General features: G+C 37.1%; 1 protein-coding gene across 3 annotated transcripts; it reads right to left on the reverse strand.

The window, feature by feature from the left end:
- Window positions 1-212: 212 nt before the first annotated feature.
- Window positions 213-25,750, reverse strand: LOC123775095 (alpha-tubulin N-acetyltransferase). Of its 3 annotated transcripts, none has more exons than XR_011226021.1 (10): window positions 25,503-25,750; window positions 19,643-19,792; window positions 18,877-19,048; window positions 16,476-16,623; window positions 15,918-16,074; window positions 15,723-15,801; window positions 14,141-14,340; window positions 12,860-12,999; window positions 12,364-12,539; window positions 213-4,623 (listed from the first exon to the last, which is right to left on the reverse strand). XR_011226021.1 is itself a non-coding variant. In XM_045769953.2 (10 exons), the coding sequence occupies exons 1-10, from the start codon at window positions 25,601-25,603 to the stop codon at window positions 4,469-4,471; spliced, it is 1,374 nt and encodes a 457-aa protein (XP_045625909.1). In that variant the 5' UTR covers window positions 25,604-25,750; the 3' UTR covers window positions 213-4,468. The 3 variants fall into 3 exon arrangements, 2 of the variants coding, with proteins under 2 accessions (XP_045625909.1, XP_045625911.1); XM_045769953.2 differs by lacking the exon at window positions 12,860-12,999 and adding an exon at window positions 10,555-10,590; XM_045769955.2 differs by lacking the exon at window positions 12,860-12,999.
- Window positions 25,751-26,738: the final 988 nt, after the last annotated feature.

The following is a 26,738-nucleotide window of genomic DNA, read 5'->3' on the forward strand; positions in this document are numbered from 1 at the left end:
AACTGGATTCTGTAAGATGCCAAACTTTTAAAGAAGTAGAACTCCCAGAGGAAACAAGGTATACAATCAAGGGAAACTAGTGTCTGGGATGCTCCCGGACGCAGGTTCGAATCCTCGTCATGGCCCTTGTGGATTTGTTCATTTGATGCATCACGTTAGTGTGATCTCTGTGTGTGTGAAACAAGGTATCAAAGTATAATCACCATAAAATAGATAATTTAGGTTAATTTTTATTACTTGGCAATGTAACACTTACATATTTTAGGTTAAAGCTTTGGTTAAAAGAACAAAATAAAATTACAATATATAAAGTAAAATTACTTTTAACTCTGTATAATATAAAACTATATTCCATGACAAGCCATAACAGCAATGTCACAGATAATCCAAAATATTAAACCAAGTTTGGTTTCCCATTCTATAAAGCTGCAGTTATTACTGACTGGACATACAATACAAATTATTCTACACTGGGCAAGTAGACAGTCATACATACAAAATCAAAATTCATGTTAAAATAGAACAACTGTTGTATTCAACAAGGGCATGAGATTCTGGAATATGTTTACATTAAAAGTTAAATTCTGAAGTTATTCTATGTGGCAAGTTGAACAGTCTAAAGTACAATGTATGACAGTATAAGCTAAAATGTCCACTCACACCCTGGATAGTACAATTTCGGTAATTATTCAAAAGAGTAGCAACCTTGCACCGGGAAATGTAAACATACAATCATTAAAATTACAAAGTAACAAAACATATGGAAAGTACAGAATGACTAAAAATTAAAATTACTACATCTGTATTAACTTTGGTTTCACAAAAGAGTGCAAGATGCCCATGCTTAGTTGTGTTCCACATGAAACATCAAATTTAATAGATGTGTTTAAACAAACACATTACATCATAGATGCCACAAAATGCTTGCTTACAGACAAAAAACATTTTTAATATATATGTATATAATGCAAAGGCAATTTTGAGATTATTCCTTAACAGTATAAATATTTAAAACTCTATACTTTTTACAGAAGTCTCTCAACAAAATAACCGAACATAGCAACATATTATTAAAGACTTGGTAATTTCACCAAACAACTATGTTACAATAACTTGTGCATAATATTGTGCCATGGTGACATATTTGAAACTCTCAACATATACACATCACGATGCAATGCAAGCATTGCATATGTAATAAATTAGTTCAAACATTTCAAATAAATAAATAGTAAACATATAAAGACAAGTTTAAAGCCCTTTGCAGTATTCCAAAATTATGTTCACGAAATCCTCCATTCCCTATACGAAACCAACATATGGCAATGTAAAGTGTCTTGTAGGGTAGTACCACAGACCAAGCTTGCCAACTTAAAAACTTCATCTACTTATAAAAATCATTGTTGTTTATCATGATATCCACATCCCAAACAATACACAGAGTCAAACTTTCATGAATATTACATAATTAATAAGTTGATGTGTACACATCCCTCGACTAATGACAATTTCAACACCTGGTTCTACAACTCTGGAAGCATTAAGCATCAGTTAAAGCTTTTCCATGCCAAAAGTCATGTTGAGCTTGCATATTAGGAATGAATTCATATGTATGTGTATCAACACTTAAACGTTTGTTAGGTTCTTACTCATGTAAGTGATCATACATGAAGTCTTTGTAGCCAGAGACTAAGAGGACTACAAAACATATCTGAGATTAGGAACACACACACACACACATTAATCTCTACCATTTTACAATGCCATATTCCTAGTGGGATTCTCATAATATTCAAAGCAAGAAATATAAATTTAGCAGTGTGTGGAGTAGAAGCTAAGTAAGTAAGTTGTAAATTATGTCAAACAAGCAAGATAATACAAAGAAGGTACATCACATGTACAGCTGCAAGAACAAAAGAAACTTCACAACAAACTCTACGCTGGTGCCGGAGTGAAATGAGAGCTCTCTAAACATTCTAGACAACCAATAAGCAGGTCAATACCCGTGCATCATTCTTCATGAAAAAGTTTTGCGATTTTCTATAATATTCCTTAACCATACATTAATATGTATACCATGTCAGAAATGTGTACCATTTCATGGATAATAAATATGGTTTCTTTCTGCATCAAGTAAAAAAAAGTTAGTGTGTGCAAAAACCACTCGCAATGAACAAGTTCATGAATATAATGCTATTATAACTATGAATACAATCATTACAATATACCTTAATATATGCAATGTCATTCAGCTTAAAACTGGGCACTTCATTACTAACAAGATGAAAGATGTGTTATTACCCTGCACACAAATCCTACATTAATGCTCAAAATTATCAGATTTAGATTTTTACTACAGTATTAAGATTTTCTATTTATTAAGAATTTAAATTCTCTGATTAAATATTTTCCCCATATTTAAACGAGAGCAAAGTAAACCAACTTAAGAGTCCTGAAATCGTAATGTGACGAGGCATCCTATCTCGGGTAAAGTAAATAGTTTAAAAGAACATTCATCAGCCAAGTAAGCCAGTTTCCTCCCTGGCCAATTTGAACATGAACATAGAACATAGACCTCATCTAGAAATGTCGACTGCATTTCTATAGACATCTTAAAGGAATGCGCACACCACAGTCCCAGATCAACATCAAAAATATAAATTTAAATGTGTATCCTTAAGAAATAAAAAGAATGCTTCCCCTATCCTTTATGAACCTTCCTTTATGAACACACTATCACAAGAATGTGATGCATCTGAGAAAATATTGACCATCACATGGGCTCGCCATTTTCTCCCTGTGTTTCAATCAAAATATAATGATATACCGAGAAGTCCAATATTATCTACAGTATCAGTCTGTACTGCTTCAAGTAGTAGTGTTGTATAAAGTACAAATGTGCAGGTTTGTACACCAGTTAAGTTCGCTATGAATATATTGCAAAAATTTTAGAATTACATTGTCATAAGGCAGAAACTGGAAGTTCACTAATCCTTACTGACAAAGGCCTACATCATGCTACTCAATTGTAAAAAAAGTGAAAATTTAAGGCAAGTTATTTCAGTGTTGATAATTGTTTACTATTATTTATTAAACTAAGTTTTTTGCTTCTAAATGCTCTAAACAGCAACACAATACAGATGGAACTTTGTCTAATTTCAAGCTCCTGGAATCACAGGAAATGTCTTTAGCAAGTGCAGTCATACAATATGCTGGAGAATAGTGCTAAAAGTGTGTACTCACTAGTTTATGAACATGGCAGTCATATTGGACAATAAGGGCATCTTTAGCCTACCACAGTACACAAGTACTGGTGTGCATTGTACTTGCAATACCAGCAATCTCAACCTACCTTTAGTCCATTCCCAGTCAACTGAGATGGAATAGGTGCACCAAGTCACAAAAAAAAAAATATATATAAATAAATTTGTTCATTATAAAACCCATCAATCATATGACTATGATACCATATTTACAAATCTAAAAATCCTTCCAATGCTATACCTTTATCATGCCAATGATTAGGCATGACAACAGCTACACATAGTAACTAACCCAAAAAGCATAAGTTTCTTTGGTAGTATCCTTGAGTCATTAGGTTCTAATGAGATTATCAGATACAAACAGGTATTCTAGATCTCCCAAAATGCTATCATAATGCATACATTAAATAAAATATTGCAATATGTAAAATTAAAGTCAGACATGAAACACTGTGAAGCCATAATACTGGAGACATCCTGATCAATGCATGTTATTACAATGGTTACAATTCTAGCTGCACTTCGACTTCTATTTTTATACATCAAACTTTGATTCCTATAATTAAATAAGATAACAGGTCTCTTTATTTTCAATTTATATTTAAATTCAAAATCCTAAATACAGTATGCCTTAGTACTTGAAATCAAAAGTGATCTACTTATTTTGAGAGAACATTGGATATGAAAAAACAAGTCATACAATACATTTTCCAATTCAATGTTATACACCTGCTAAACCTGTATAACAAAACTTGTTATTCAATGGGTATCAATTGCACAATCTGGACAACCCTGAGTACACTCCACAATTGTTACTATGCAACATTATCAGAATTTTTGTTTTTACAAATAATACTTTGAAATATAGCTATGAATAATTTTACATACACCAGTGTGAATTCAACATAAAATATGGACAATTATACTGTACTAATTCTCCACCTAGAGTAAAAATCAAAATCTTGTGTATCGAAAACATCAACTACATTACCAAAACGTGCACATAAAATGTAGGCAGGAATGCAAGTTGTAGCCACCACTTAAAGATCAGCTGCAGTGTTCACAAGTGAATGGGAATGCTGGTGTTTAGACTGATGGCCAGCTGGGATTATGTCATACCCAGTGACAAGAACAGTCGACAGCCTAGCAGCAAGACGGCCCTCTTGTTTGGTGGTAAAGACAAGAAGCCCTCATTTCCTGCATCATTACCATAAGGCATGGTGATGAAATTTCAAGTGTCCATGAACAGAATCATTTTCTTGTAGGACACCCGTCATAGTGGATCGTGAAGGCGATAACATCCGCTCTGCCAAGTCTGCTGTTGAGCGCGACACACTATCACGCCACTGACTTGTCTTGCCTGTTACCAATCAAATATGAATTAAACAATTACAAAATTTGTTTAACATTTTCCTTCAAGTTACCAATCTACAGAAAATATAACCAGCATATTTCTCCTGACTGTCCAAAATAAAAATAAAAAATTAACAGAACTCTTTCTGAAGGGGCAAGAAAAGTATAAAACACATCAAAACTAAATAAAAAAAAACTGCACCCATATGAAAAAAACTGCTATACATTAGCCCTGTCATTGAGAAACTGGTTGTTCATGACTAATACAATTAAAACAATTAGCCTCTGAATTGCACACACAAAGTCTGTAACAATACTTTTAAATAATACCCTTATAACATTAACAAAAAGAAGGTCTCAATTTAATGAGGAAGGCACTTTTCTTGGTATAATCATTTAGCTGCTTCCTAAGGTATGACCTACCGTGTCCACAGGACAAGATTATGCCAAATTAAGCACAACTATATTCTTGCATCAGCACCATACTAGCCATTCCATGTAGCATCCGCAAGGTGCTATGGTAAGTACCATGGAATCAAATATTCAATCCAGCTAAAATGATCAATAGAGGTTTAATCCATAAAAAATTCAAAACTCTTCTAAACCTTCCATTGGCATCAAAGGTAACCATTAAAGGAGCAGCTATAAGGCATTTGTACAGATCATTACAGGATCACCTAACCTGATCGGGGCCTAGGGGCCTGACAGCTGAGTGGACAGCGCTTCAGATTCAGAGTGCTGAGGAACCGGGTTCGATCCTCAGTAGAGGCGGAAACAAATGGCCAGAGTTTCTTTCACCCTGATGCGCCTATTCACCTAGCAGTAAATAGGTACCTGGGAGTTAGACAGCTGCTACGGGCTGCTTCCTGAGAGCGTGTGTGTGTGTGTGTGTGTAACAAAAAGAAGGCCTGGTCGAGGACCAGGCCGCAGGGACGCTAAGCCCCGAAATCCTCTGAAGATAACCCTCACTTCATAGAAGAGGGAGGATGTGCTGGAGGAGGAAGGGAAGGAGAAAGAAAAAAGCCTCTTGTACTGGAGCAGAATCCTAAACATAACTACACAGAAGAGAGCAAAACAACCAACGGGAAAAATACAAAATGCTTCGAGAACATAAAGAAGGTACCAAAACAAACCCAAAAGTGGGCCAAGAGAGCATACAAGGGAAGATGCTCAAGAGAGAAACCACAATTGCTGCCAAGCACCAGGAGGAAGCAGCCCAGAACTCTAAATTTCAAGTGTTGAATATATTATGAATTACACACAGTATAATGAAACACCTTTTCCTGGTGGGCCACTCGATAGTGTCTCAAACTACAGAACTGGGGCTGTCAAAACTTGGTGAATTGTCTCAGGCCTACAGGAAGCAAGGTCCAGATTCTGGCACTCTTCACGAGGTGTGAAGTGCTTGGGAATAAGAGATCAACTCATGGTACTAGGTATAAGTGCATCTAAATGAGCACCTTTAAGGAAATTACTAGCCCTGAGGAAGATAAAAATTGTTACCATAGGGTAAACACCTCATCTGTGACGTACTCTAATGCCTCTAGCCAAGAGTTCAGGTCATACCACACGTGAGGAGACCACAGTGTCGGGAACTAGAGCGCCCAGCCGAGATCTGACGTATCCGAGAACTGCTTGGCTAACTAAGAGGACGTCGTCATGAAACTGGACCAAAAAAGAAATGGAAGAGAAAAATAGTGATGCAAGATCCTTCTCACATGAAGCAGTGACTGCACTGCACAGTCCTCACCATGGTGAGAGGTTCCCAACTGGAGAAAGCAGAAAAATGTTTTCAGTCACACAAGACACAGATGGTAAACCACAGGAAAAGTTCATTGTGCCTAAACGATGCTTAAATATTCCTACAGAAGTGCCGAAACTATTAGCACTAGCAGAAAATGGAGGCACAACTGCATCAGGGCCTGGGAGGACTGACCAAAAAGCCAGTGTCCCAAGCAGGAAAAAACTAGATCCGTGACCAGAAAACAAGACTTACAAATAAGGAAACAAAACAAGCAAAGGGGGGGTCAGAACCTGGATACTGTGATGACGGAGCTGTTGAAGGACTACAAGTTAATATCAATCTAGTCATTCATTGCATCATTAAATATTACACATTTCTCTATTTTCTACATAAAACCTCTCCAGACATACACTGTAACAGTGGAGTATAAGTGTCCATCGTTCTCCCTTTTGTTACTTGCTTTTTCCAAATCCACAAATGACATGTACACCTTCATAATCCTACCGCACACTTTGTAACAAATAGTAGAGCAAAAGCTAACCAGTCTTTATACAAGCTACATTGTATTACTGTACACAAATAGGAATCACAGTTTTCTAATCAGGCAACTACATCACTTTCCTAAAACTTGTAAAATACTCTCCACACCCATTATTCCATTAACTGCATAGAACTGAAGAATTTCTGCATATACCCCGTCGATACCCAAAGCTTTAACACACACCAGCTACTACAGTGATATACTTACCTCTGCTGATATTTTATCTTGCACTCTTCTCATACAAGTAAAATCAATCATTCATATTTTCCATTCTTTCATCCCATCAGATTTCTGAAATTATTTTCTCTACCAACTTTAATTTGTTCATCAATTAACATTCTCCCAAACTAATCTTTCCATTTTCCTTTGTACTAGTCAACCTCCTGCATTTTCTAACAAATTTCATTTCATTTCTTAATACCAAATTCACTTTTTTTTCCGTATACTTTACTCTCATCCTAACCCCTATTTTTGTTGTCCTCTCAACTTTTGTATCCAGAGAACCAATTAACCTTTCTAAATATACCAGTTACACTTCCCACATTGACAGTGACTACAGTTCTGTTACAGTGTAACTAACATTTATTTTACCAGACCACCTTTTGAAATTTAAAAAAATATCTAATAGGAGACAACTATCAGAGTAATGTATACAACAATAGGCAGAGTAAAAGTAAAATACAAGCAACAGAAAATATACAGGACACAAGAATGCAATACACTAATAAAGGAGTTCAACCACCATCTAAATTACACAAATTTCTATTGTCAATGACAGACAAATTTATGACCTAATTCAGTTTTATATATGCAAGCACTTGGTAGTTACCTTTAATCTTAATTCTATCTATTGCATGGCAATTAAAAATATACTGAGTAGTAAAAAAATTAAAACAAATTTAGTAAGTACTTTCAGTGGTCAGTTAGTACTAGTGTCTTTCTCCATTGGCATTCAGTATGGCTATGAAAGTTCGTATCAGAGTAATGTGACTCCTGTATTTGGAGCAGAAAGTATCAATAATAAATATTTTGAAGAGATAATTATGTAAAAACACACACAATTCCATAATGCAAGTTAAAAGAACAAATTTGTATAAACATGCTGAAATACAGTTATTAACAGCCTAACATTACTAGCTGCAACCATGCAAACCTTCAATGCTGCTACAGTACAATCATTCTCCTTCCTACACAAAACAAGCATACTTTACTCATAATGTTAACATTCTTTCAGTCATAGCCAGTGCATCATACTCCTAAAACTGTCTTTACAATGATTGTCTACAAAAATATTGTCAGAACAGTATTTACAAAATATATAATGTATATTAAAAATTTATATAACAGGAAACAAGGTCTGTTGCAAGAGTGGCCCGAGTAATACTATGACGGTCACAAATACTCAACTTCCCTGATAAATTGTCGGTCGTAAAAATATCATACAACTCACTAACCCAATTTGCCCCATTCCTTTTATATCCTCTGCAAAATACAAAATGGGTACTTTTGGGTGCAACAGACCATATTTTGTTCATTCCATTCATAGTAGCCATAAGTAGTATCATTTTAGAGGACAGGTTGATATAGTAGTGGCCCCAGCACTCTAGAGCTCTAGAGTGCCACTGAACACATCTACTTACACATCTAATCGGATGGAAGCAGGAGAAGTCATCTGCAAGAATGTTTGACATTCCAAATGTATAAATTGTGCTAACTAAATCTAGAAAAAGCCTAAAGCAAGATAATCAGAAAAACCCACCCAAATCCAGGGAAGGACCACAAGGAATTTTCCCATTGGGACAATGGGCTACAGAGGAACAATACAAATGAAGCCAAAGACCCAAGACTTGAAGAAGGGTGTACCAAAACCTTATCCAGACATCCAAAAAATCCTGCAACTTTATATATACTGTACCTACTGCAGAAGAAGGAACTGCAACCCATCACCAGCATAGTACACTAAAAACAGTCCTAGCCAAGGTCTGGTGCAATCGTGAACAGATGGAATGAAGGAGGGAAAGGGCACCAAGGAACCAAACCTCAAGAGGACTGATGATGCGATATCTTCATGTCAAACTCATAACCACAAGTGAATAGGAACATGCCAAATAGCATCCTACAGGATGGTCTCCATGATGATGCCCTTGCCTACCAAATCATGACTGATTGTGTAGAGGGGTAGAAGGCTGAGAGGTCCATAGAATGGACAGGAATATGGAAGGACCAAGTTCAGAGATCATGGGAAACTAGAAACAATGCAGTAAACCCAATTATCCCAAGAGCAAGAGTGCCAAAAGGCACTCTGACATCCTACACAACACCATCACTGAGGGCTACAAGAAGGCTGATGGGAGAAACCCCTTCTACAACCAGACTTGGGTAAACCCCTTATCTCTACCAAAAATCAAAGATGAACAAAACCAGAAACAGCCTAATGTAGAAGCCAAGACACTTGTCTCCAGCTGAAAACCATTAGTAAGAAAGCATTTGTTACCACCAAAACTTGACTACTCTTCTCTCAGTGATAAAATTAAAGAACAGGGGTGTCAAAAAGAAAGCTTTCCTAAGAGCAAGTGCAAGAGTGAGGTGTGATATGGTGGGAGCTCATGTGGCCTGATCTGCCATCTTGAGCCAGCTGAATGAGTTGGGGCTAGGGATGTTTTACCACTGTAAAATATATTAGTATACTAGTTAGTATTTTTCTTATTTTACCCCTTTCTTTCAAGCAGTGATTTGTTCAGTTTTGTCTGGACTTTAGAAATTTTTCAGGTCAATCTCCAAATTATGTTCGAGTTGTCTACATACACAAATTATGATACTTCTTAGACTAAATATATATTAGACCTGCTGGAATAACATCTGGCAAGTCAACAATAAAGCATGTGCAGTACAGATCATCATTATTGTAATTAAATATAGAAGCACCTCCAGGTTACCCTAACAAGGCCTTTGACAGGCTCTGGAGTAATTACAGTATAATAGAAAAATGTGCTTGCCTACACAGAAAGTGTGCTGCTCGCAACGTTCACAGTCCTTTAAGAGCATGCAAGCATACTTTTCCCATTGGAAATATGGAAGCCAAGCAGATATGTGAAAACTGGCACATAATGAATAAAAGGAGTTACATGAATACATTCTCTGAAGAGGAAACAAATTATTAGACAGGGGGGAGAACTTGGCTTGAATAATAGACGATAATCAATTAATAATCCAGATAATACTTTATCATCAAATCTTTAAGTTATAGGTATTATTAAAATTTATGAAAAATTTAATACAGTATCTATTGATAAAACTCCATTGATACACAGAATACATTACTGTATATAATAGTTATGGGAAAGAAGTATTTCATAATTCTGTAATCACAATTGTCAAACTCCTTTTATAGTTAAAAAAGCAAATAAAACTTGGAAATTACTTTATTCAAATTTCATCAAACTTTCCATTTATAATAAAATTAATAAACAAGCACTGAAATGGCCCAGACTCTTTCAAGAAAAAGTACATGACAAAAATAATTTCCAGGCGTGCAAACTGCATGAAGAATGTAGCTAGAGATGACAAGTGGCAGAGCATGTTTAGCACACAACAAGTAGCATTAGGTGTTAGAGCCTTTGAAGGGCATCCCGGCAAAAATCTGGTCAACTTACAGAGCGAGACCAGTCCACAGAGCTCAGGTGACTTGACTGGGTTGTGAAGATGGACAAGATGGCGAGAAGGAATGGCATTGTAATTTTGGTTTATTATTCAAACGTTTAAGCTTAAGAGATTAATATTTTGAAATACATATTTCTTAGATAATATTTAGCAAACTTTGTTTATCTTACCTTCAATGCTACTTCCCACCTAATGCAATGTGGCTTGTGTAAAACCGTCTTCAAATTTTCCAGTTTCTTGCCGAGTAGGATAAATACTCATTACCACGGCTCTTTTATCTTTGCACTGTCCAAACTTAAGGAAACTGCATCTAACCTTACCATAAATTTGTTAAAGTAAATAGATCTATGCACTAAATGTCCAACGTCCCAAATCTGTAGTGCTTCACTAAACCTCAACCAGAGTTATCAGCCGTAAGTGTCAATTGTTAAGTTCTCGAAGAGTACTTACTAACAGAAGGCACCAAGCCTAGAAGACTATTTAGCACATTAAATAAACCTAAAAACATCATTGTTACAAAGGATTGGGCAAGCTGGTAGCTGTAGCTTAACTGCAACATCACTAAAAATTTCTAGTATAGGCAAACATTCAGAAGTTTGCATTCATACATTGGTGCTTTTGGCAATAATGAATGTATGTAAATATTTATTAATATAGTATATAGAAACTATAAATACCTAGCAAACAAAAGTGTTCACAGTTAAATGAATGGAAGTGACAAAACACAAAATGCAGAGTAGATCAAGCACTTTGTACTTAAAAAGAGAATAGTTGGGAATACTATTCACCTTGTGACAGCATGTCCCACAAAACAGGTGTACTCATATTTGAGTTTGCAGGGGAATGAGCTCCAGCTCCTAGAGCCTATATCAATCAGTATGATGGCTCCCCAAACTCTTGGGGCTCATTGCAATGTGTGCTCACATGTCTGTATGTAAACTAGACTAGTAAGATCAGATTTTGAAGACACATTAAGAAAAACTTGAGAAAACTGGTAATGACAATCGAGGACAATGTAATTAACGTGGCATTTACTAGCAGACCAAATCATGTAAGAGAATAGGACTGAATCATCAACAATACAAAATATGAATGAAGATGAAATTAGCTACAATGAAATTAGCTCTGGCAAATGTGAACATGTAATAACTCAAGAGAGCACAGACTCAAAGGACAGTAAGAGTTTAATCTATACATAATTTTTTCTTCCTCGTACTTATACAGAGTGGCACATAGAATACCTTGTTTAGCCTAACACATGAAACATTTGGCAAAGTATACTATACAATATTTTAGCTATTATGAATGATTAACAAGGGGAAAACAACTGTTGTACATCACTAAAAGCTACAAGTAACAGACACTTATACAAGAAACAATATTAATTTGAGCAATTGTGGCATACATACAAAACCAGATTCTCCTGATTCAAGACACTTGGGGAAAATTAATAAGAAAATTAGCAGTATAACAATAAAATTATAAAGGAAATGAAAGTTTTGGAACCGATAGGAAGTGAGGGTAAAGTCAAAGACAGGAATGCAAAAGTGAGTGTCCGCGTGCGCGCATGTGAAGGACATGGCAAGAGAGGAGTATGTGTAATAAACTAGGACGGAGAAAAGTAAACTATCATTATATCGGTAATTGCATACAAACATCTCTACCAATATAATGCCACAAAAAATTGTTCATGGCAACATTTTGGAAGCAATTGTAATACAGCATTGCCATCCTGTGCAATATTACAATTGTAGTGGAATAACGAATAAAGGTGTTGGTTTGACTCCTCTGTGCTGACCTACCTGGAGACTGTGGGGTGGCAGATAATGATAGCTTTTCTACTTTCTCCGCCACACCATCTTCCTCTACCAAGGGCTGCTGATTAATAACGTCTTCACTCTCGTCCTGTGGTTCTTTGGCAGGAGAACGGCGCTCAGGAGACGTGGCTGGAGTAGGTGCTATTGATCCCCGCAGGCTTCTATTTAACAAAAGAATATAACCGATTGGAAATCCATTCATATTAACAAGAGTATGTCTGCATAAACATTTATAATTTTAGTCAATGACAAAGAAAACTGAAAAAAGGTGGGATTTATCTAAATACTGATCGAGATGAATCTCATTTTAATAGAACATTTCAAAATGGTTGTTGTATAATGGATTTTATACTTGAAAACTGTGTATGCACATGTCTGACTCAGATTTCTGCAAGACTGTTTTACTCTGTGGTACTCACACCAGAACTGGTGGTAGCACCAGTCAAGTTTGAATCCTAGTAAGAGCAACTGTATATGGTACCTGGCTGTGTTATCAGAGGGCCTACTGCTGAATACTCAAAGTTGGTGGTCTTCCACTCCTCCTTAATGCTCACTACGCCTCCACATTTAAGATATCCCAGCCTGTTGACGTGACACCATGTGGCACACACCTGCCGAGAGCTGCAGCTTTCTCATAAAATTTCAGATACTACCTACATACCAGTATTCCTTGACTGGCACTTACTCAAGCGGTATAATAGCAAATGGAACAAGTTTACAAACTGCATGGAGGCTAGGAATTGCCCGTCATGTGCAGAAAATTCAAGCAAACACTCACATATTCATCACCTAATGTTGAGGGCAGGCAAGCACCATTACTGTGACTTTGCTTGAACAGACACCAAACTAAATTGTGTGAAATATTGGTTATTTATAAAAATACTGACCAATTTAGGAACCACTGAAGGTATTTTTTAACCAAAGCTAAAGTGTAACAGGTATCATCCACTACAACCATTTGATTTATAACAATACAGAAAGCTTCATAATATATTGGAAAGAAAAAATAATAAGACAGTACAGCCTTGTGCTGTACTTTTAAAAGAAAAAAAATTTAATTGCTATTTAGGGAGTAGGAAGGAAGAGCGTTTAGAACAAGAAAATTTTTGATAGATGGAGCAACAATATTGTTTGTTGTTTATACAAAATATTGCATTTGCTGCCGTATAATACTGTATGCACTTTTTTTTATTTTTAAATACTGTATAAAAAAATTGCCTTGCATTTAACGCAGCCATATTATGAATGGGAGTCTGAGCGCAGTAGGCTAGGGAGCGGGACATGCATACTGGGTGTGTTTGCTAGGCACAAAAATCGTTGGTAATAATAAAATATTGAAAACAAGCTATCTATCAAAACTAAAATAAATAGCAAAACACTATCCTTGTAATCTCTTGCATTATGTAGGTTTCAGGGAATGATTTAAATAATGCATTTGCCCCTATGAGGAGGACATTTGTGAAAGGCATTTTTGGGGTGGCCACATATGTTGGCAGAAATAAATTAAGCACAGTAACCATTTGAACTATTTTTTTTTGTTTAGTTTAGTAGATGGTTCTGTTATCGGTCTATTTCACTACTGGAAAAATAAGAGACCTAGATTACTGTGTTAATGTTGTGCACTTCATGATGACCTGGATTAGTACATGATGCAACATATGACAAATGTGGTTTAAATGTACACAAATGCCACATTATAGAATGCCGAATAAGTGAAATCAGATCATATTCATCTATGAAAGAGCAACCGAGTTGTACTCACCCATTTGAATTGACATGGTCAACAGTGTCTTTGCAAGTGGCAACAGTTGCTGCCGAGGGAGCGTAAGGAGTGCGTGGAGGAGATCCACCCCATGGGGTGCGTAACGGGGAGCCTGTGTTGGATGGCGTTCGAGAAGCAGAGTATGAAGTGGGGGTCTGCGAGTATGGAGACTCGCCACCAGAACTCTGTCCTCTCATCCACTGAAACAGAGTATATTTGAATTTATAGAATAATGTATTGCTGGTATTACTATACATAAATAAAATTACACTATATATGAATCCTACTAATTAAACAACACAGTAAACTTCAAGCCAAAATAATATGGGAAAAATAATTACGGGACAAAAATGTTTGACTGGATTAACAAACTTGTAGATTTGTTGTCCATGATTAATGCTACCATTCAACTTCCCAAACATATACAGTACAGGTATAACAATCATGAGCAAGTTAGGTAACAAAAAAAAAAAAAAATTTTATATATATATAAAATAAAATAAAAAAAAATGAACTTACTTATAACAAGAGAAAGTTATGAAGTACATGCATGAAGCAGTGTTCATTTGTAGTTATTTATACCCATTTAAAGTTAGTTGGATGTTGTAGTTCCTAGCCAGAATACTCTGGCCAAGGTCAGTGTTTGAGGCGGTAAGTTGTTAGTATATATTAGTTAAGGTCAGTGTCTGAAGTAAAGGTGTTGGCATTTATATAACATCCATGCAGGTCATAAGCACCAGTTTTAAGTGACTAGTACTGTTGCCTAAAGCAGTTGCAAAACTATTAAATCAACATTTATATATATCTACTAAGTCAATTATTCATTACTCCATTCCTATCACTGGGGCAGTGTACAGAGGCTTGTCTTCGTGTAGCCATAAACACTTCCTGCGTACACACAATCCAGGCCAATATTCCTTACAGAGAGAAGTGAACTAATTTCTCCACACGTCCAAGGCACTTAGACGGTACAAAACAGCACACTCCATGGGACAACATTAAGTGTCACACCCAGATGTTAACCAACACACAGTGCCCACATAGTCTACAAGTGTGCCCCTGCTTTAGTAATAATGGCTGTCTGTGTAGCAAATCTTTATAACTCAGTGTTAACTTAAAACATATACTCTGTTACCAAGATGACAACTAGACACTTATTCTAAATAGACATGGACCTTAACTATATCCTATACAATATCACTTAGATTTATGCCATTCCAAACTTAAGATCTATAAAAGCATTCATGAGAAATCTTCAGAGCTGCACAAACTATCAATATATTGTGTTGCATGCAAGGATGCTCTAAAGGGCATAATGATAGACAAATCATTTAAATAAATAAATATAATACTGTACTATATTTCTTTAAGGCTTTCATATACAATTAAAGGCACTATCACAGCTTCAGATCACTTCCCTAATAATTATACAAACCACAATACAACTTCAATTTTCATTTGACCACTAAATTTATTAAAATTTACTGGCTCTTAGTAGGCCGATATGTATCAAAAATAAAATTCTTTTCATGAAATGGCATGCAAGTGACCTTATATTAAAACAAGAATCTCATTTGAATACATCTAAGGTTGTTTGGTATCGGGGCGAGAGGCAAGCAGTTGGAGTGTGGCGATCAGCACGGCCATGGAGAATATCAACCCTGAAACACACACATTAATTAATTGTAATAGCCAAAAATGAAAAGTTACATAATAATTTGGCCAAATTAAATATTCACCTTTTGTCAAACAAGCAAAAAAAACACAGAAAACATACATGCTCGTAGGCTGCCGTGAAGCATTGGTCGGTCGACCAGCAGCAGAGTGGGAATAACTGGATGAAGAAGAACGTCGCGATGCATTAGGTGAATGCTCTGGAGATGCAGCACGAGGACTACGACTCACAAATGTCATAGCTGCCTCTTCAGAGGCAACTGTAGAGAAAAAGTTGTCATTTACTGTACTGGTAACCACTTCAAAAAACTATGTACACTCCATTACCCAATTAAAACTATAACAACTCATATTCCTTAAATATACAGTAAAGTAATTTATCCCCAATAACCTTAAAAATAATCTAGTAAATATTAGGGATCAGAAACGTTTATACTATATCAGTTCAGGTGGTCCCCATTATACAAAAGCTCATAATGTGAACACTTGTCCATCTGAATGGCCTCTCAAGTCCCCTTCCATGCATCAATTCACTAATTAAATCTGCTCCGCTGTCCCGAGTACAGCTAAACTGAATGGAAACCTAGAGAAAAGCCCATGAGATATCCCTACAGGCAGTGACTAAATATAATTCCAACATGGTAAAATTACGTGTACTTACTTGGTCTATCACCGAAGAAGGTGTCGAAGACAACGAAGTTATTCAGTTGGTTAACGTGCTTGTGTAGGTTGTAGTGCTTCCACAAGAAGGCTAAGAATTTATCTGAGGGCTTGTCAACTGCCATGTGACCAGGTAAAACATTCTGATCCTAAGAAATGGAAAGAAAAATTTTACTTCCTCAGAAAAAATTTAAATGCTTATCATCAGAGAATTTTGACTATATACAGTACAGTGGAACCTCGGTACTCAATACTAGAAGGTTATAATACAGTACAGTATATTATTAAATGACAGGGCTAGTCAGTTAGGTTTGTGGGTAAGGAAGGAATGCAGTTTATATACAGGCTGGTGTTACGAACCTTACCTCTTGTGGAGGTTAGTTTCTATTAAAGAAGTGGATTAGAGAGAATAATGTGTATTGGGAATAATTTGTGTTTAGGAATAATGTGTATTGGAATAGCAAAACTATGTGAAGGAAAAATGGACTCAATCAAAAGACCTGCGTGGGGAATATGGTAAATGAAGTCAAAGAGTTTGATTGGAAATGTTAAAGAACAGAGCACTGTATTAAGGAGTGATGATGCAACAGAGGCGGATGCCATCTTGACCTGACGCAAGAAGGAACGCTGACGATCGGTCCTTGTTTTCCGAGGAATTTCTCCAGCAGTTCAATCAGATAAGCCTTTATATAATAGTAACAGGGTTGCAAGGAAGGGTAGAGTAGTATTTTTTAGAGTCCAGGTTTCCAAGGGGTTTATGTGTGTGTCACCAGTTGAAAGGTGTGGTGGCTGTGTGCCCAGTTCCAGCTTTGGATTAAGAGTTATAGGGAGACCAAAACCCGTTTGGGCGATTATTTTTCCATGTGTTACCTTCAGAATGACTGAGTTGTAAGGAGTGATTTATGTTATGTAATGTCATGTGTGATTTATTAATATACATTCATGTCATTTATCTACTAGGTTGTTTCCCTACACCTTTAATTCCCCCTTGGCTCAAGTAAAAGCCTTTATTTCTCTAGACAACATTAAAATACATGACCACACCCCCACAAATATGCAACAACTGGCTCACCCAAAATGGCGGGCGACTGCGTCCTTGCCAGAAGTAGGAGCATTTTAATGCTCCTAGTTTTTAGTTACACCGTGATAATAATTTGTTAGTGTATTGTAAAGGTAAATGATTACTGTATGATCAGCTGATCAAGCCACATGGCAAGAATGAAGGTGCCCTCTTCTGTAGAAACCTTGGGCCTGGTTGGGCCTTGTCAAGTTGTAATTAAGTAGCATTAACACGTGCCACCTTTCTGTTCCGAGTGTAATCTTGTCTGTGTACCCTGGTCATATCCTGAAGTTCCATGTAATTAGATCCAGGTACTGACCAGTGAACACATGTCTGCTATACTTGCATGCATTTAGGTTAAGTTAAATTGTCCCCTCGAGGAAATATAGACATTACCACTAGTTTGCTGCATGTAAATCTCAGTCTCCTGCCTGTGTAGAGTTAGGGAGGTAATGTAAAGTCAAGGTGGTAAAGTTTTTGTTGTACTTGGGGGGTTTAGGGTTTTAATAAACTAATAGTCAAAAGGAATATCCATCACCCCTCTTGCTTAAAGTTTGGTGATTTATTCTAGAATGCAGACCACATTTATATCTTATTTTGTTGGCAACTGTTTCCCTGGGGGCTGGGCCTCTCCTCACCACTTTAGGTGGTACTCCAGTATATTGTTATAACACTAACAGGCCCACAACTATAACAGAAGCTGATAATGATTAAAACAGCATCTAAAATGAAATAATATAAGCAGATGTTGAAGTTCATGAAGGCTTGAAAATCTATCAACTCGCAACCACATTTACTAGACAAAATGGCACAGGAAAGAGAAGTCTAACACACCTATGGTCAAACCAGTATCTGCAACAAAGTTGGAGAAGTTAAACTCAAACTTGTTTGATTTATAAGTGATAACCAAGAAATATCCTCCCCTGGATATAACATCACCATGGATATGACATCTAGTCACCTGCCACTAACAACTTTATGGACGAGTCCGATCCTGGTGGCTAGCCACCACAATCCCCAGCAAATGAACCCAACCTTCTTCAATTCTCCAGTCAATTCCTGCATCAAAAAGGACCCTTCATTTGTGTTCAATGCTTACATTACTACTACTGTTCATGGGATATTGTATACTTATAAACAAATGTTTTATTGACGGATTGGAAAAAAGTGAGCTTATCAAAGGTTTCTGGAACACCTTAATTTCCCCATATAACATTAAATGAAGTGAGCACAAATTTGCTCTGTACATAATTTTCTTGAAATATGTTTCACATGCAGATCAAAGGCTTACTGTTCAGTCAAATTAAGGTACTGTATATTTACATACTGGTAATGCACTTACCCGAAGCATGTGATCAAACAGCCTCTTTCCGTAACCCCTGCGCTGTCTTGACTCATGGATGTAGAAGTCTAAGACACAGAGAGGAGCGCATTCCTTTGTTCGCTGTTCACTATCCAGAAGAAACAGCTTCTTGCGGCCAACCTTCAGCATGCCAACAACAAGACACTGCCCCCTGAAAATACACAAAATATAAAAATTATCTGCACCTCTGCCACTCAAATATGGAAAATATGAAGCAAAATTAGTATTACCTAATTTCCCGTTTACACGGTGAGGAAGTATCCGAGTTTAGACAAGAGGCAGTACAGGTATAGGGGGTATTTTCAAAAGTATCACCCATCCATTAACAAAGTCTTACACTGTGCGTAACACAGCTTCACAAAATCAGCACCACCACACAGCTTCATTAGACTAAGTGACATGAACAGTTCGAGTTCTTAAAAGTACAAACAATACCCTCCCACTCTTCACAAATTACTGCTACCTAGCCTTCTTCCCTAACACCAAGTTTGCCAATCTTCTCAACAAACATTAAGAAAGAATTATGGCCTCTCTTTCTCATAGCCTGTAACAAGTTGATACATTTAAGTTTCAAGGATGAAGTTTATGAATCGGCTAGTTCAAAATTTCTCTGCTCTTGCTTTGTAGGCTTCCCAGTCTATTGCTTTCAAACTGAAGTCATTATTAAGTAACACTAATCATGATGTGTTAATTGCAAGACCAAGCAATTAATCTGATACCCAATTACTCATACAGAACTACTTACGTGGCTTCATCTTCCTCCTTCATAAGGTACAGAAGGTGATCAGAATTCTGCATCTTGTCAGCCGTTGTAATGACATTGTTAAGACCTTGCGCAAAGGAGGAAGCCTCTCCAATTGCATTGATGATTTGATAGAGTTGCTGATACTCAACCCTGTGAACAAAATAAATAGGCACCTTAGACTCAAATTGCATGAAATTTACTTTGACTAAAGCCAAAGGCATAGGACAATGAATAAATTCCATTATTACACTTCAAGGTCAAAGTTTGTGAAATTCAAGTTTGAAAGAGTAAAGGTGACAATTGTCATTGCATATAAACTATGTGATGACAAGCTAAAATTAGAAAACTAATTTGGATTAGTTTAAAAAATTATATCAGTAATTGTCCCAAGAGTTATATAATACAGTAATTGTAATAGGTAATCTGAATAGTAAAATTGGAATGTACACCAAAAAGTATATAATGGCAGAAATGAAACATATAAATAAATGACAATGTACTGTATATACCATAGATTAAAGATTTATGCAATGAATAAAAGTTATATATCGTATTACCAATACATACTGTACTTTAAACAGGGATATAATGTACAATGTATACACCATATATACACTGTACTGTATATACATAATAAAGGGTAAAGAATGAAACAATTAAGTAGTAAGCTTAATTGTGATTAAAAAGGTTTGACAAGATAACTTGGCATATGGGTAATCCCACATAAACAAGGATCCACAAGATAAACAAATAAAAGTGCAAAAGAATAAGAGTGGTAGACTCTGAAGCAGTAATAACAGTGCAGCAGCAGCAACACTGACAACCAGCATGAAGAAACATGAAAGGCAGCTCAGACCCGTATTGATCACCTTAACCCTCACATTGCAGTGGACCTGACTCATAGTATGGTGCACTTCCTGGGAAGCACAGTGAAGGCAAGTTTCATACCGGATATACCAGTTAACTAAATACCACAATGATAAAGGGCTGTCAGAGAATGACAAAAAATATTTACATCTCAGGAGCAAGATAGCCATGAAAAAAGAATGAAAGAAAAAAGTCAAAGTTAACACAAAATTATAAGAAATGCATAGAACCCTCAAAGTAAACACAGTAGTAGCATCCACAAGCATGGTAATGTAGAAGGCAAGCTCAAGAATGTGTTGGATCTGGTCAGTGCACTTGGCATGTGGCCTCCACCATTGCATGCGAGGCCACCGCCATGTGGCAGCCCCTCCCTCAGACCAAAATCAATGTTGTATAAACATGACTGGACTGAGGATAAGGCAACATGCCAGTGCTGAGAAAATGCTCGCTCAGTAGTCAAAACAAGTTATATTTCTTGCTATAATAATGCCAGTCTGCAAAAAAAAATATGGATTATTTTTTATATGTATACTGCAATTGATATCACTCAGGTTAAGCCCCTTTGGATCAGGCCAGTAAGTGGACGGGTGGCCAGGCAAACAGCTTCTCTCTTGGGTTGGGGAGCTCAATAAACCTAATGAACTTCCTGTTCCTGACAGTAGTACACATGCTAGTAAATTAAAATTAATAAAGGTTAATGGATATTACACTTGTTCAATTGAATAAATACCTCACAGTAAACTCAACAAATATAAATAATCAAGGAAAATGACTGTACTAAACTTGGGAAGAAAACAATATTAGTTAGAGAAAAGAGAAAAGGGAGGGGCATTAAGTTCACCATCTTGGTGATAATCCAGAGACATTCAGGAATAATGATATGCAGGACACCCTCCATGAAGCACCCCCTCCTGTTCCACTCCATTAGGCTGAAAATGGTGTTCAGCTTGCTTTATAAACACACACACCTAAACAGATGCACACGCATACATGGTATACATGACATACAGGTATATTGAACACGCATACATGGTATACATGACATACAGGTATATTGTACTGGTACACAGTAGCAAAAGCGTGACAATCTCCTGTGACATGTCCTTTCTTGAAAATGAATTTTTACACACATTTTGGATTCAACCCGTTCTCGCAAATTTAATAAGTCAATATTGACTTATTAAATATGTGCATAGGTGACATACTTAACATAATAGATACCCTTAAAAAGATTCATAGAAAACACCGACCTTACCTAACCTTGTTAGTATCTTAAGATAAGCATCTTATTGCTTCGTAATTACAATTATTACCTAACCTATAATAGGTATAGGTTAAGTAATAATTGTAATTACGAAGCAATAAGATGCTTATCTTAAGATACTAACAAGGTTAGGTAAGGTCGGTGTTTTCTATGAATCTTTTTAAGGGTATCTATTATGTTTAGTATATCTCCTATGCACGTAGTTAATAAGTCAATATTGACTTTACGAATTTGCGAGAACGGGTTGTTGGATTTTATGGATAGAGAGAGAGAACAAGAGAAGCAAGTAACCAGGTGATACAAGTAACGTGTATGGTGAGAGATAATGTGAAACAATTGATTGTACGCGCCTAGTTGTGCTTGTGGGAGTTGAGCTCTGGCTCTTTGGTCCCAAATTCACTTTGTGACAAGAGGTCAACCACACCACCATAAAGGGAAATGTACCTGCCAAGATAGGCCCAGATTGTGTGGTAGGACACAATCAGCAAGACAAAATCACAGTTTTGTATCTGTATTGTATCATTTTCAATGCAATTTAAATACTGTACAGTAAATTATGTACAAATCAAATCTATTTTGCAAGTAATATCTGCTACTAAAGATTTGTTTAATAAATATGGATGACGACTATTAATGATGCAGTTAGTCATGAGTTTCCATATACGGCACATGTGATGTCCAGATTTTTTGTTCAGGATTTCACATATTTAATTAAAAACAAAATATTTCTGTATTTCTGAGAACACCATTATATTGAGATCAGGATTTTTTTTTAAGTGTATATGGGATTACAGTACACACTTTTTCTCATTCTCATATCGGACATAGACAAGGACACAAACTATAGTACTGTACTGTATAATCCTTCGCAGATGACATTAAGATTTTTATGAGAGTAGACACCATAGATGACAGCAAACCTACAATTAGATGTACTGTACATAAATCGGGTTTTCAATAGGATACAAAAAATAATATGGCATTTAATGAAGACAATTTCCAGCTTCTACGCTATTGGAAAAATGAAAATCTAAAAACGGAAACCACGTACAAAACACAGTCAAATCATACCATAGAACAAAAAATCAATGTAAAGGACGTGTGTACTCATGTCGGAAGAGCTTACCTTTAACCACTGTACTGCGCAGAACACCCCTAAGGTGCCGAGTTTTTTTGTTTTGTTTTTTAATTAGGCAATATTTTAATGTTTTCATTACTCTTTGTGCTTTGAAATGAAAATGGTTGAATTTGGAAACATTGATATTAACTTTACCTGAACATATATAAAAACAACAAAAATATGTCCTTGACAATTGCACTATGAAGTTTGTGCCAAAACCAGGTGCGCAGTGCAGGGGTTAAAGAAGGTAAAGTAGCGGTCAGAACTGCAAGAAAAATAACAGGCTGGATAACAGGAACCTTTCAAACTAGAGATGCTATACCAATGATGATACTTTTCAAAATACTAGTGTTCTCTAGAGTGGAACACTGCTGCACAATGACAGCCCCCTTTCAAAACTGGAGAAAGTGCAGACCTGGAGAGCATGCAGAGATCCTTTACTGCTAGAATCCACTCAGTAAAACATCTAAATTATTGGGACTGACTAAAATGCCTAAATCTGTATTCTCCTGAGCGCAAATGGGAGAGAGAATAATTTACACATGGAAAACATTAGAGGGGCAAATATTAAAATATTTAATATTTTCTAATACTGTACTAGTACTTAATATTAGAAAATATTAAAATATTAGTAGAAAATGTGGAAAATATTATGTTGGTCCTGAACATGCACACAGATATAACACCACATGAGACCTGAAGGCATGGCAGGATATGCAGAATACCCCCCATTGAAAGGACAGGCACAATAGGTACTCAGAGTACTCTATCAACATCCGAGGCCCGAGACTGTTCAACATGCTTCCACTACACATAAGGAGCACAACTGGCCAACCCCTCACAGTATTAAAGATAGAACTTGATAAACACCATCAATGGATACCTAATCAACCAGGCTGTGATTCATACATCTGGCTACGAGCAGCCACGTCCAACAACCTGGTTGACCAGTCCAGCAACCACGAGGCCTGGTCGAGGACCGGGTCGCAGGGATGTTGAGCCCGAAATAATCGCAAGGTGTGCAATACAGTATTATTTTCTGTAGTACAAACTGGGATCCTGTACTTAGCCTTACTGAGGTCCCCCCTAGGACCAACTATTAACCTCCCCCCAGTAGGCTACCCACAACAGTTGCCTATCTCCTAGGTACCTATTTACTGCTAGATGAACAGATGCATTAGGTGATAAGGAACCATGGCCAACCATTTCTGTTCTACTTTACCTTGGGAATTGAGCCCACGACCCTCAGTTGTAAGCTGACAATGTAAACCACTACACGACCCAGTAGAAAGTGTTTTATCATTAAAATGTTCATTTGATAAACCACATTTTACAGAAATACCACAATATGAGGTGAAATATTATAAAAAAAACTATATGCAGATTTTTTTTTATAAAGCATACAATTAGTTATGGGTAACGCGGCAAATTAAACTAGTTTTGTTGAACTACTATAGAGGGTATTAACAATTATAAAAGATCAGAGGTTGAGCTCACACGCCCACAGTGTGACTGTTGCTCTTCCACCATTTTCTCAGGATACATGCAGCTTCCTACACATAAAGGTTCACAAATAGATTTATAAACCTTCCAAACCTTACCCATCCTTACTAGCCCCACCTAACAGTATTTTGTTTTAATAATCTAAAACAAGTTGTGTTTGAAACGTGGTACATTATACGTGCAAGACAGACAACGCGAGATGCTTTTTCACTAATAGGGTAATAAACCAATGGAGTCATTTACCCACCAACACTGTAAACACCAATACTGTACTTCAGCTTAAAATCAAGCTAGAAAAAATCAAATAGGGAAACCCTTGACAAGCCACTGGCTTCCTGTCCTTGTCTAGGCCAGACTGTGGCCCCTCAAATATTTAAATTCGGGTAAATTGCAGACAAATACAAACAGGAATTAACACCACAAACTTGAGTGGCTAAAAACACAAGAGCATAAGGTTATACTTCCTAAACCTAATCTTCCCAACACTAAAGATGAGAATGGGGTCCATAAAAAATAAATAGGTAACTCATTAAAGACAAATGTGGCTTGTTAATAGAACATTAAATTAAATTACACCATAATCCTTCTCAATTTGATTAAATTTATGTAGAATCTGGAATTAATCTAGAATTAAATTTATATAGAATTCAACTTGTGTAGGATTTGGCACAAAAAAACATTGACAGATGTTTCATGGATGTACTAATTAGGGCGTGACCACACACCTCTGCAGCTACTCTTCCGAGAACACTAGCGCCATGTATGGACTTATTAGGAAGCCAATAATGATATAGCCGGAGTTATAACAAACAGACGTGCAGATCTGTGCACATGCCGTGGTGAGAAAGAGGCAGGAAGAGCATAAAAGGAGTGGGAGAGGGACTTCCGCCTCCCGCGGCCTTGCCCATTCATGTCAACGCCCATTGTACACACACACATGGACACTGAACACTGCCACACACTCAAACACCAGCACCTATCGCCTGTAAGAACCCCACGTCACAACCGATAGAAGACAACCAAATCGAGAAAGCCTGCATTCGCCACCTAAGTGAAGCGACGGAAGTGAAAGGAGTGATGTCAGTTTTTGGGAGGGAAGTTCTCACCTGTTCCTAGTCTGCGACTTCCAGTTGGGGAGGATAAGGTTATGGTCGATGCGGGTGATCTCCTGCTTCAGCAGCTCTCTCACGTTGAACCGGAACTCCATAGTTGGTGGTGAGGTAGGGAACGGGTGTCCGGAGCAGGAGTCAGTTGGTGGGAATGTTGCAGGAGGGGCTGTGGCAGGCGAGGCAGCAGGAGCAGCAGAACACCAGCAGACGACACGCGCCTCACACAACAACTGATCGATGTCTACACCACAGAAAACGGGAAGCCATGTGTTGCTCAGTTACTATTTACCATTATACTCTATTAGAATTTATTGTATTTATTAGCACAAAAGTCACTATTACTCATAGGTAAACAAGTTTTCCTCATCCCGGTTATTGCTCCGTTAATTCATATGTCATAATGTCAAACGTAGAGACAACCACGACGGCTTATGGGATATGAAATGGTGATCATACTGTAGCCAGACTGTCAGCCAAGGGGCACCCGCGCCACTAGCCCATATGCAATTGACCAAATACTACAACTTCCAATGACGACGACTACAAATGACGATACACGTATGGCATAACAACAGTCCACCCATAAATAATTAGCTAGCTAATAATGCTGGAGAGTTCCTTCAGCCGCCAGAGCTTACGGCAAACACGGATCCCAGCTAGATGAAGCGGGCCTTGGCCACGAGGGGCAACCACCTCAACTTTGCTCCGGCAGACGTCACGAAGATCGATTTTAAGACTTGGTAAGTTCACCTGGGGGAGGGAGGGGAGTGACTAGACTTTTGTCGCAGTGCACGAGGCCCGGCACACCACGCCGCTAGCCGTCGGCACGTATAATAGTGATACACAAAGATTTGGTATCATACACATCGATCAAAGGATACCAGGAGCACGTGCTCCCACAATTGGTACCCTATGGCACAGTTATTAAGTAAGAATCAGGGTAACTGCAGAAGGCCTATTGGCCCATACGAGACAGCTCCAATTTATATCCATCCAATCTCATTCTTATATATGTCTAACCTATGCTTGAAACAATCAATTGGGATCCTACTTTTATTATGTTATGCGGTAATTGGTTCTACAAATCAACAACCCTGTTACCGAACCAGTATTTACCCAGGGTTTTCTTAAATCTAAACTTATGTAATTTATGCCCGAAACGCTTTGCGTAATAGTGGCTTTAGGCATTGTATGTACTAGCTCTACCTATAAGTCAACCAATCCTTGTAAAAA

Source organism: Procambarus clarkii, chromosome 92, assembly GCF_040958095.1.
Source record: "Procambarus clarkii isolate CNS0578487 chromosome 92, FALCON_Pclarkii_2.0, whole genome shotgun sequence".
Classification (NCBI taxonomy): domain Eukaryota; kingdom Metazoa; phylum Arthropoda; class Malacostraca; order Decapoda; family Cambaridae; genus Procambarus; species Procambarus clarkii.